At 52.9% G+C, this 11,818-nt stretch overlaps 1 protein-coding gene across 1 annotated transcript; it reads right to left on the reverse strand.

Moving 5' to 3' along the window:
- Positions 1–1,146: 1,146 nt before the first annotated feature.
- ARL5C (ARF like GTPase 5C) lies at positions 1,147–6,678 on the reverse strand (the record flags this gene model as incomplete). The annotated part of the gene is given in 8 exon segments (XM_079905217.1): positions 1,147–1,195; positions 3,174–3,202; positions 3,204–3,323; positions 3,327–3,332; positions 3,858–3,941; positions 4,652–4,799; positions 5,953–6,013; positions 6,633–6,678. Coding segments are annotated over 8 exon segments (543 nt in total).
- Between the last annotated feature and the right edge of the window lie 5,140 nt (positions 6,679–11,818).

Genomic DNA, 11,818 nt, shown 5'->3' on the forward strand with positions numbered 1-11,818 from the left:
ACTGCTCCCTGTACACAGATGGGTAGCCTGGGTTTCCATCCTGTTTCCAGCTCTGCTTTGATAGGACCCCTAGGCTTTTCCAACCCCGAAGGGCCCCTCCTCCCCTCCTCCATGAGTTAGCATCAAACCACTCTTTTCCCTAGGCCCAGGCAGAGCCCAGAGCTCTAAGTCCTGGCAAGTGCGGTATCAGTCACCTGGCAGAGGGCTGCACAGCCCAGGACCAAAGAGCCAGTCCCCTAGCCAGACAGACCCTTGAGGCAGCCCCCCTCCACTTCCAAGGTGGATTTCCCCTGCCTGAGAGCTTTGTATGAAAGCCAAAAGCCAGTCTGAGGCACAAGCAGAAGAAGAAATAAGAGGTGACCAGTTTTCAATGACATTTATTACACCTTCATAAAATTCCTACTACAGTGTGAAAAAAATCACTACAAAAAGACAAGAAAAGCAAATGCTCTAGGAATCTGAGATATTTGGGAGGAGTAGGATTCACACAGGAAGGACACTGGGAGTGAAGGTGTGGCTTAAAGCTCAAAAGCTGTGGTCGGAGGGAAGGGGAGGGTGAGGGAGGAGTAGAAGTCCCTGCAGTGTGAGGGACTGTCCCTGGCCAGAAGGTCCTGTCCTCTGCCCTCTCCCCTCCCAGCCTTTGGTTCTGCCCTCCTTCCCCTGAGCCGACCCCTTCACCCTTCTGGAATCTCCTCTGATCAAAGGGTAGGGGACAAAGATGGCTAAGGGGCCAGAAAGCTGGAGTAGGGGGTGAGGGGCTTAGGGTTAGGGTTCTAGGAAATAAAGAAAAATTCCAGGGTTTCTTACTCTGTCCTCCATTTTTCCTACAGAGAGGTTGAGGGCTGAGGGGAGGGGGCTCCACTTCCGAATCCCCCAGCACATCCAACAGCTTCCCTGGTGTCTCCAAGAAGGATACCTGCTCCCATGGAGTGAAGGGCAGCTTTTACTGTTGTCCTGTCTGCAGCAATTCAGGGTGCTCAGTCTAGCTCCTCAGTGCGGCTTGGGTGGATAGTGGCAATCTCACTGCCCATAGCTGTCCCTGGTCCCATCGGAGAATCGCAGAAAAATAACAAATAGTCACTTGGGTTTTCCACCCACATCGTCCATGCAAAACCCTCAAAGATTCTGGTTGGCCTCAGGCTGATGTCAGTTGACAGTGGCCCAGGACTGCATGCACTGAAGCCCGGCAGGCAGCCTGCAGGGACAGAGGAACAGGGCAAGGGTCGACATATCCCATGAGGATGATGGCCTTCCCAGCCCCCAGCCCCTGCTGACTGATGGAACGACCAAATTTGTGTGCAGTTAACAAATATAAACGGACTGTGTACCTACCACGTATCAGGTACTGTGCTAGGGGTTACTGGTGAAAAAACAGACGTGCCCTCTAGGGCTTACAGTCTAGCAGAGGAGATAGATATTAAACAAATGATCAAACAATTCTGTAACTACGTGCTGTGATAAAGGTTAGAAAGGAGATGTACAGAGGCCTCCGGATGTCTGGGAGTCAGGGAGGGCTTCTTTGAGGAAGAGGCCTGGAGACCCACCTTAGCAATGTCTTTGCGCAAGGCTCCAGTGCCCTTTTCCCACCCGCTCCATCACTGGGTCAGTACCAGGGTGGCCTCAAAGGCCTGGGAAGAGGCTCCATAAGCAAGTTCTTCCATTATACTGTGAGCAACCCCAGAGAAGGAGTAGAGTCTTGGTCATGTCTGTATCACTTGGCACAGTGCCTGGCACATGGGGGTTACTTAGGAAATGCCGATTGAATTGAACCAACTGTGGTTTGGGGGAGGGGGTCCTCCTGACCCAGGAGTTGGCAAGGACACTGCCAGAAATGTGTGGTTCCTTGGGCTGGCCTGCCTAAAGTCTCCCCTTCTTCAACTGGGCATCCATGTCCCCAGCCTGCTGTGACTCCACTTGAGAGGGAAGAGGAAAGGGAATTCTCCAGGCCTGATTCGAGGTCCTTTCTGTAGGACCATGACCTAGCTCTCACACATCCTTCAGGTGTTTAAGCAGCTACCTTCTCAGCAGCCCCTCCCTGGACACCTTATCTAAAACTGCAACATTCCCCACAACAGACATCCAGCTTCCCTTTCCTATGGGTTTTTCCCCTTTACACTTATCACTTTTTAACTTACTGTATATTTTTCTTATTTTTATTGTTTATTGTCTGTTTCCCAACCCCCCACCCCACCCCCACTGGAAAATAAGCTCCACAAGGGCAGGGATTTTTGTCTGTTTTGTTCACACTCAGGTGCCTAGAACAGTGCTTGGCACAAAGTACAGTCATTTCTCCATATCCATAGGGGATTGGTTCCAGGATCCTCGCAGACACCCAAATTCTCGGATACTCAAGTCCCTTATATAAAGTGGCATATATTTGCATATAACCTAGGCATATCCTCCTATATACTATAAATCAACTCTAGATTACTTATAATACCTAATATAATGTAAATGCTATGTAAATAGTCGTAAATACAATATAAATGCTACGTAAATCATTGCTGGAACACGGCAAATTCAAATTTTGCTTTTTGGAATTTTCTGGCATTTTCTTTTTCGAATATTTTCAATCTGCAGTTGGTTGAATCTGAGGATGTGGAACCCATGGATATGGAGGATGGACTGTAGGTGCCCAATGAATGTTAAATGAATGATATCATTTATTCTCTATAGGAACTCTGGGAGGGAACAGGTATAATCACCCTCCTCTTTACAGACAAGGAAACTCAAGGCCAAAAGGACTCAGAGATTCCTGCCTGGAAGGCTTGTCCCCCAGGTCTTCCCATGGCTGTCTCTTCATTCAGGTCTCAGCTCAGAAGTCACCTCCTAGGAGAGATGGTCCCTGACGACCAGAGCTAAAGCAAACCCATCCCTGTTATTCAATTTCACTTTCTTCAAGTACTTCTCAGTACCTAACATGTTTGTGTTCAGGTGGAGTGTCACCTCTCTCCCCACTAGAACAAACCCCTAGAGAGCAGGGACCCTGTCCTGTCTTGCTCACTGCTTACCCACAGCATCTTAACCATGGGTAGATGCTCAGCTGTCTTGACCCAGGAGCTAACTGTGAGCCAGATTCTGACAAGAGAGAGACAGGAGAAGGTTCTGATGGTCAGTCGTCAGCACCACTGGTTAGGCCAAGCCCTGGAGGTCCAGGTGGGACAGCCATTAACCTTTCCCCGGTGAGGGCACAGCAGCCCTGTGTGTGACATGTGCCACGGGTGGTCTTTCATGGCACTAAGGGTGAGGAATTGGGAGATCTCCACGGTGGTCATGGAGTCCTTCACGTCCTGCTTATTGGCAAAGATCAGGATGGAAGCATCTCACAGAGCCTGTGGACAGAGCTCTGTGGACCCAGCCCCAGTCAGCCTGCCAGGATCCAGCCCCCCTTCCCATGGCCCCATGAGTCCTCTCTACCTCCCCTGCTTTCCCAGGTGGGGTGGGGATGGAGGTCCTGCCCAACACTAACAACCACATCCAGTGACACCGACAGCTCCTGGAATGCCTTTCAGCCAGCTCATAGTATCCTTACAATGATCTCGGGAGGTAGGAATTTGATGATCCTCTCCGTTTATACTTGGGGAAATTGAGGATTAGAGAGGTGAAGTAACTTGTCTGGGGTCCCACGATGCGTGAGAAGTGGGGTCAGAACCTGAACTTGCAACTCTGGCTTCTGTGATCAGTTGTGCTGAGGGTGTTATTGCCCTTCATCTGGGATAATCTCGCCCCGCGCAAGCTGCTGGGATGGAGGTTCTCAGAGACTGGGGCATTAGGAATAATGCTCAGAGAGGCTAAGTGAGTAGACTGAGGTCACAGAGCTAGTACACCAGGTCCTCTCCCAACTGCAGGGGTCTTACCTCATGGGCCAGCATCTTACACAGCTCCGACAGAGTGGTCAGCAGTCGATCCCGGGCCGTGCTGTCAATCACAAGGATGATGAACTGACCAGCAAAGGCGAGTTGTGAGTGATGGGCTTTCCCTTCAATGAACGTGTCTCCTTGCTCACTGCACTCTGCCCTGATGTGAGTCCCACAGAAAACAAACTGTGCATTCTCAAGACCTCACTGCCCTAGTCCCATTTGAGTTCCCTTTTCTATCCAGACCCAGGGTGGACTGAGCACAACTTCTGATTGTGTGCCAGAGGTTATGCCAAGCACTGGGCCTTCATGACTCCATTTAGGCCTCATCACAACCCCGTGGAACTGGAACTGTTACTATGCCCATTTACAAACTACGAGACTGAGGGTCAGGGAGGTGATGTATCTTGCCCTTGGCCACACAGCCTATGAGTAGCAGTACTGGAGCTTGAAATCAGCTCTCACTCCAGGAATGAAACCACTGGATTCTGCTGCTGCCGGAATGAGAAAGTAAGGCCCCCAGGGACAAAGGGCCTGCCCCATCCAAGGCATCAAACAGACAGCTGCCAGCAAGCAGACAAAGCTGCCAGGAAGTATTAAAGAATTTTAACGGGCTTTGCGCTGCGTTAAGTATTTGACACATCTGAATTAGCTCTTGTTTTATTATTTAATTTTCACAACCCAGGGAGGTCATTATTATGGTCTCCATCTCACAATGGGACAATCAAGGCCCAGAGAGGTTAAGTGACTGGCTAATATCACACAGCTCCTCCAAGCCCAGGCACCCTCCTCACCTCAGCACTGGAGGAGTATGTGTTCCAAGCGGAGCGCAGAGCCTCCTCTCCTCCTATGTCCCCCATGAAGAAGTGGGTCTTTTGCAAAACAATCTTCTCCACGTTGCTACAGATGGTGGGACATGTAGGGACCACCTCATTCTTCAGGCTGGGGAGGGAGGAGAGGGTACCAAGTGCTCAGCCCAGTCCTCTCCCAGCTCTGGTCCCCCACCTGAAGTCAGGCTGAATCTAACTTAGAACAATTCAGCCCAGGTTGACGGAGCCTCTGCTGGGCATGAGGGAATGCAGACAGGAGTGAGACCAAGTCCTGCCTGGCTTGGACCCCAGAGAGGGGAGATTTATGAGAGCAGTCTCCCCAAACTTTAATATGCAGCTGAATCACCTGGGAGTCTTGCTAAAGTGCAGATTGTGATCCAGTGGGTCTGGGCTATGGCCCAGCATTTTGCATTTCTAACAAGCTTCCAGATGATGCCAACACTGCCGGTCTGTGGACCACACTTTGAGCAGCCAGGGATCGGAAAAAGGAGACAGACATAAGTGAGGGCCATCAGAAAGGGGCTTTGTTTAAAGTGACTTAGAAGACACACACGTTTTTATACGTAGGGAATGCCTCTGGAAAATATGGGAAGTGAAACTGGGAGTTAGGGATGAGAGGGAAACTTACTTTTCACTATATATGCTTGTATTGTTTGAATTTCTCTTTTCTTCTAATTAAAAAAAAAATATATATATATATATATATATTACTTTTTCAGGGGAAAATTTTCCTAAGTAAATAGGTTCCAAACAGGAGAGATGCCATCCAGAGTAAATATCGGGAAAAGCTCCGATGGATAATTACTCAGCACGTGTCCCAGACTCTGCTAGACCAGGAGCTACAGAGACCAGGCAGACCCAAAGCTGGCCCTACCTTCTGGGTTTGAAGAAGGGGGAGAAAATGAAGACACAAGACTGGGGTGCAGGAGTTAGAAGGAGAGACCTGACGCTAGGGGGAGCGAAGAGCATGGAGACCATCGGGCAGGTTCGGACAGCTTCAAGCCCGCAACCGGGTTTGGCAGGGGTAGGGGGTAGACGGAGGGAAGCAGTGGGGTTGCTCATACCGAGCAGGATTCAAAGGCCTGGCCGAGAAGTCATTGAACTGAGCGGCCACTTTACCAGGAAGGTCACACCAGGTTCCGCCAGTCAATCCTCCTGGCTACAGGGGAACCCGAGGACGCTGGGAAGGGCTCCGGTGATTGGTCCAAATGCTTGTCAGTCTGGTGGGAAGGCCCAGCCCCGCCCCCCATCCGAGAGTCGCTTACAACTGGTAGGGAATGGAGGTCTTTCCTGCATTGTCCAGTCCCACGATGATAACCCTGTGTTCTGGACGCATGCGGGGGAAGGGCAGGGTCAGGGCCAAACCCGATGACCAAGGGATTGTGTGCTCCACCAGGTCTCCCAGGAAGGAGACAAGTGTTCCCAGCAGGCTGGGGGGCCTGTCCCCACCTTACTACTTCTGCTCCCCCGCCCCCTTCCCCCACAAAAAACAACAGGGCGGGTTTCTTTCCCACCGGGCCGAGACACCTGCGCCACTCCTGAACAGTGGAAATGGGAGCTGAGCCCCACATTCCCTGCTCCACATTTCCAGAAAAGCGATTGTGCCAAAGGTCGGGGGCGCTCAGGGCTTGCCAAGAGAAGGGGTCTGAGGAAAGAGCCGAGCGAGCGTGAAGTAACAATCGCAGGAAACCGGCGACAGCGTTGAGCCGGAGGAAGGAGGCTCGCCCAACCCTGCGCCCCTGGGCGCACCGAAGCGCGCGACCACCGAGGAGTGGGAGGGGAGGGGGCAGGGGAGACTGCGGAGCAGGCGGGGAGGCCCCACTCAGGACCCTCCGAGCCCGAGGTCCCCCATCACATCCGCCCAGACGACCCCAGATCGGGGGGATGGGGGGACAGGTGGGAGCCGGATCAAAGCGGTCGCTCGGATGCCCTGTGCTCCGCTTACCCTGTTTCCCGCAGATGCTCATCAACTTGCCGATCAGTTGTCCCATGGCACGTCCCGGGTCGGACAGGGATAGGACTCGGGGGCCTTCGGGTGCCCGGGTGGGGGTCCCGGCGCTTGGAGCCCCGCCCCCTCCCACACACCTCCGGAGAGCCGGGCAAGCTTTACCTACGGGGTTGCGGACGCCCCATGAGTCCGTCCCCTAAGGGGCTTGGGAATCCCCTGGGACGGTGGCCCCTCGAGGGCGCTATGAACCTCACAGTGACAATGAGCTACGTGTCCAGAGCCCTGGAGGTGTAAGGAAAATGGGGTCCAGACTTCACATCCTCCCCCTCGCCCTGAGAAAAGCCCAGAGTTCTCTGCATGGACTACTCCCCACTGCAAATCAAAGAGACCTAGCGCAGGGGCCCACATCGGATGCCAGCTCTCCCTTCTCCGAGTGCCATGTCTGAGGCACTAGACAAACAAAACCCTAGGCCACCCGCCTTCTGTACTTACTAGCTGTGTGAAGCAGACAGAGCCCACCCATCCTCTCTGAGCTGGGAGAACATTCCAACCCTCTACAGGCCTCTAGTTGTTTCACCGGTGTGGGTCCTGTAGGCCTACTCAGAGTGAGTTCCCTTGGGGAAGGGCAAGGTGTCCCCTCCTTTTGCAGGCCCCTTGGTGATGAGCATCTTCTAGGAGTAGAGCAGTGCTGCTTCCATGCTTCACTGACAAAACTACTGCTCCAGCACAGCTTTCTGATTCCCAAGGGTGGGCATCTGAAGACAGTGACGGAGCACAAAGAGAGATCTCTCAGCCGGAGACCCTGCAAAGGGGGCCAGGATACTAAGACCCAGCCAGGCAGAGCCTGGGCCAAGAGAGAGCCAGGCTGGAAGAGGGAGAGGAAGGGGGAGCTGCTTGTGGCTGTTTGTGAATTTCCTTCTGCGCTTAAACTGGGAAAAACCAGAAGACAAAAGGAGACATGGGGAAAAGGCAAACCGAACTCAGGCTGAGGGGGTGGTTAAGAGAGACCAGTCACCACACAGGAGACTCGACTCCTAGCCCACTGCCACTGCCCTCTTACATCCCATGAGTGCGCCCCTTCCCCAAGGGAACAACACTTTAACTGGTCTCCCTGCCTCCCCTTTACTCAGCATCCTCCGCACATCCCTACTAACCTTCCTAAAGCACAGCTCATAAACCTTCAATGGCTCCCACTGGAGTCAGATCAGTCTCCTCACCTGACATTGAAGAGCCACCATGAACAAGCCCCACCTGCGTCTGCAGGTTACCCCCCCCCCCATGCTCTGCGTCCATGGTCCTTGCCCACACAGGCCCAGCTATGATTTTGCTTCTCTATTTCCTCCACCTGAATGTCCTTCACCACCTCAGAAAGGTGGGTTCCTCTGTCCCTTTAGGTGCCTGCCATAAAAGCCACCTACTTCCCAAGCCCTGGGCTGGTTCTCCAACTAAATGGGACTTCCTTCTACCCTGAGATGATAACTGGCACGTCTGCTTTCTCCAGGCAACTGTGAGTCCTAGGGAATTCCCTGGCAGTCCGGCGGTTAGGGATCCGCACTCTCACTGCCAAGGGCCTGGGTTGGATCCCTGGTCGGGGAACTAAAATCCCATGAGGTGTGGCCAAAAACACCAAAAACTGTGAGTCTTAGAGGGCGGGGTCATGTCATGCTCATCTGTGTACCCCACCCCCACTGCCTGCCCGAGCCAGCGCCTGGCATACAGTGAGGATGTGTTGTTATTGGATTGAAGGGCCGTAAGTTAAGTTACAGCCTGAGAAATGGTCTTTGGAGTATTAAAAAAAGGAGTATGAGCACAAGTTGAAGAGGATTGAGGAAGGCTGGGAAGTTTGTGGAGAGAAGAGGGAACAGCTCACTAAATACAGAAATTTCATCCCACCCATGGTGGTGCCCAGAGTTACAAGGAAGGAGAACTGACTACCAGAGCCCATCTGGGCTGACTCCGTTTCAGCCCTCGTTAAAAAGGAGCTGGGGCTGCATCTGGGTGGAGTAGGATAGGGGCGCAGAGGGTGATAGGGGAAGCAGCAATGTTTAAAGCATTTTTACCATCTGTTTCCTGGAGGGGAGGCGGGAAGGAACCTCTTAGTGCACCCTGACCCCACCATCAATAGCAGAATTGAAAGTGACGTTCTGCTCGCTGGAGCACATTCAGTAAACAGACAAGAGCTGCCTCTGCTGTGAGGCCCAGAGCCTGGATCCTAGGGGGTACTCATTCATTTACTCATTCATTTGACAAACGTGAGTCAGGAATTAGGAACATGCCAAGCAGACAAAACAGACCGTGTCCGGGAGCTTGCCATCTAGTTCGGGAGACAAATACACGCACCAAAAACCAAAAAACAACCCTGAGAGACAGTAGGCTGGAAGGCCTGATTTAGAAGGGAGCTGAGGCACACGTCTCTGAGGATGTGATTACCGGGGCTAAGACAAGATTTTTGTCAAGGGTACTGGGCTGGAAACCACACTCCTTTCCACCCTGCTCCCAGGCCCTGGTGGCCTCACCTCAGCTCACTTTTACAGTGGTGGAAACCTTCAGTCTCTCCGACCTCAGCTCACTCTAGTGTAGAACCTACTCAAAAGACAGAAGCAGCTGGTCAGGGAGGGAGATAGGAGGGGTCCCCAGCATCTCTGTTCCTGAGTCCCTGAGGTGGCTGCGGTCAGAGCACCAGCCTCTCTGGGCCTAGTCCCAGCCGACTTCACGGTTGTGGAAATCCTCACCAGTTGACAACCACCAACGTGCTTATTGTGTGCTGGTTGAGGGCTTCTGGTTACCAGGAGACAAGAGTCTCTCTCTTCAGGGACTTCCCTGGTGGTCCAGCGGCAAGACTCTGCACTCCCAATGCAGGGGGCCCAGGTTCGATCCCTGGTCAGGGAACTAGATCCCACATGCCACCACTGAAGATCCCACATGCCACAGCTAAGACCCAGAGCAGCCAAATAAATAAGTAAATAAATAAATATTAAAAAATAAGTCTCTCCTCATCTCTCAATATCTCTAAGCCACCTAGAAATGCCTCTGCTGGCAAGTTCTGGGCAAATGTAATTTCAGGCAGAAGGCACATGGAGAGATGACAGAAACATACTCAGACACCTGCCTCCTCTTCCCCTGCACCCCTTCCCTTGCAGAAGCTAGGGCATCCTGGGTCAGGAGAATTAGCACGAGACTTGGGGGTCACGGACACCACAGAACTTGAAATCCGATCTCAGTTCCTGTCCTTGCTTGATGGCTGTGTTACTATGGACAGACTGCTTAACCTCGCTGAGCTTTATCTGTATACTGAAGCTAATGAGCTCTGCCTTTGATTTTAAAGTACCAGGGTCCACTGCAGATGGAGTTCCTCTGTGCAGCCCCAGACCAAGCCTGTTTTCTGCTCTTCTCCTCTTGGACGTTCTCCCACATGCACCTTAAACCCACCTTGTCCAAAGCTAAGTATCATTTCTGCCTCTGACCTGTTTTTTCACCTGCTTCCTCTATGTCTGGGAAGACCCTCACCCACAGTCACCCCAGATGCCTCCTTTTTTCTCACTAGCTGCCTCCAATCACTCTCCAAGAGCTCTCAATCGTAACTGCTAGATGTCTCTGGCAGCCACCGCCTCCTTCCCCATTCCACTGAAAACCCTCCTCATTTTTCACCTGGAGCATTGCAGCTGTTTCCAAGCTAGCCCCCCCCCCCCCTCCGATCTATGCTCCAAAGTGCAACCGAGACAATATGACCATCACTGCTTACAGTCCTTCAGTTTCTGCACACCAGCTTGAGGACAAAGCCCAAACTCCCTAATGTGACTCAAGGCCCCTGTGACTTACTCCCGATGACCCCTCTCTTACCACCACCTTGAGAGCACACTTTGCTAGCAAAGTGCCAAGAACGTGTCATGCGTGTCACCTATTTCCTCTGCCTTGAACCCTTCCCCTCCTTCTCTGCCCAGGTTAATTCCTAACCAGCCTTCTAGACTCCACTCAAGCCTCACCTCCTCCACGAAGCACCCCCTGATCTCCCCAGGTTAAGGCAGGGACCCCTCTTCCAGGTTCCCTCAGGACCCACTGCTTCCCACATCAGAGAGCTCGTTGTGCTGTCCTGAATTGTCTGTAGCTCCCACTTAGACTTGTGCCTGGTACATAGTAGATGCTCGATAAATGTTTGCTCAATGAATAAACACAGGAAAGAAAGATCGATTCCATTGAAAGGCAGTGGGAGGAGCACTATGATGGCAGGCAGACTGGGCTCCAGTCCCAGCAGTGCGGGCTTTGCCATCACCTCCCTGTTGACCATGGGCCAGTCACTCGACCTGTGGGCCTTCCCAGTTCCTCTTTCCTTGGGTTTGCTAACCCCTCATCTGGAGGGTCCTGACGTCTGTTGCCCTCTACACACACACTTTGCACAGGAGCATTCAGGTCCACCACCCCAAAAACAAGAACCATGAGAGTGGAGAAATGGTTTGTGCGTGCTGGGTGAGGCAGGATACAGGCGACAGCAGGAAGGATCAACCATCACAAGTCCACATCCGGCCAGCTGATGGTGGCAGGAACGGGCACTGTCACGTGCTGACTTTCCTCCTGGCTTTTGATCTTTCTCTCAGTCTGGGACTGGGATGGGGGTTCCTGATTCTCTGCCCTTCCCCACAAACAGACCTCTTCCCCTCCCACCAGGCTGGTTAGCAGGGCCTGGGGTGGGTAGTTGTGGAGGCATCAGTGGAGGGAGCCGGAAGCTCAGCCCATCCCTCCCTGGGAAGCTGGGGAGCAGCTGAGGCCACAGGAGCAGAGAAGCAAGCACGGGCCTCTAAGACAGTGTGCCAGTGGCTCTGGATCTGACCCCCTGAACAAAACCCAGGGCACCCCACTTCCCATCTCAGCTTGCAGTTTTCCCTGGCTCTACTTATGGGGAGACGGACCGGACAGGCATGGGGCTGGGGGCTGAGCAGAGCCAAGACTGGCCACGGCTTTATTCCTGCACCCACCCCTTCACTCTCCCTCCCTGCACATCGGCAGCTCCCACACACCTAGGCTGGCAACCGTGCGGCGGGAACAAAGAAGCAGGCTCAGGAGGTGGCCGCAAAGGACAGGATGGCGGTTTTATATGTGGCAAAATACTTCTAGGGGAGTACAGACGAACAGACAGACAGATGGGGGCACAGGACACCAGACAGGAAGGGGAAAGGTTGGGCAGTGGT

The sequence above is a fragment of the Stenella coeruleoalba genome (genome assembly GCF_951394435.1).
Source record: "Stenella coeruleoalba genome assembly, chromosome: 19".
NCBI lineage: Eukaryota > Metazoa > Chordata > Mammalia > Artiodactyla > Delphinidae > Stenella > Stenella coeruleoalba.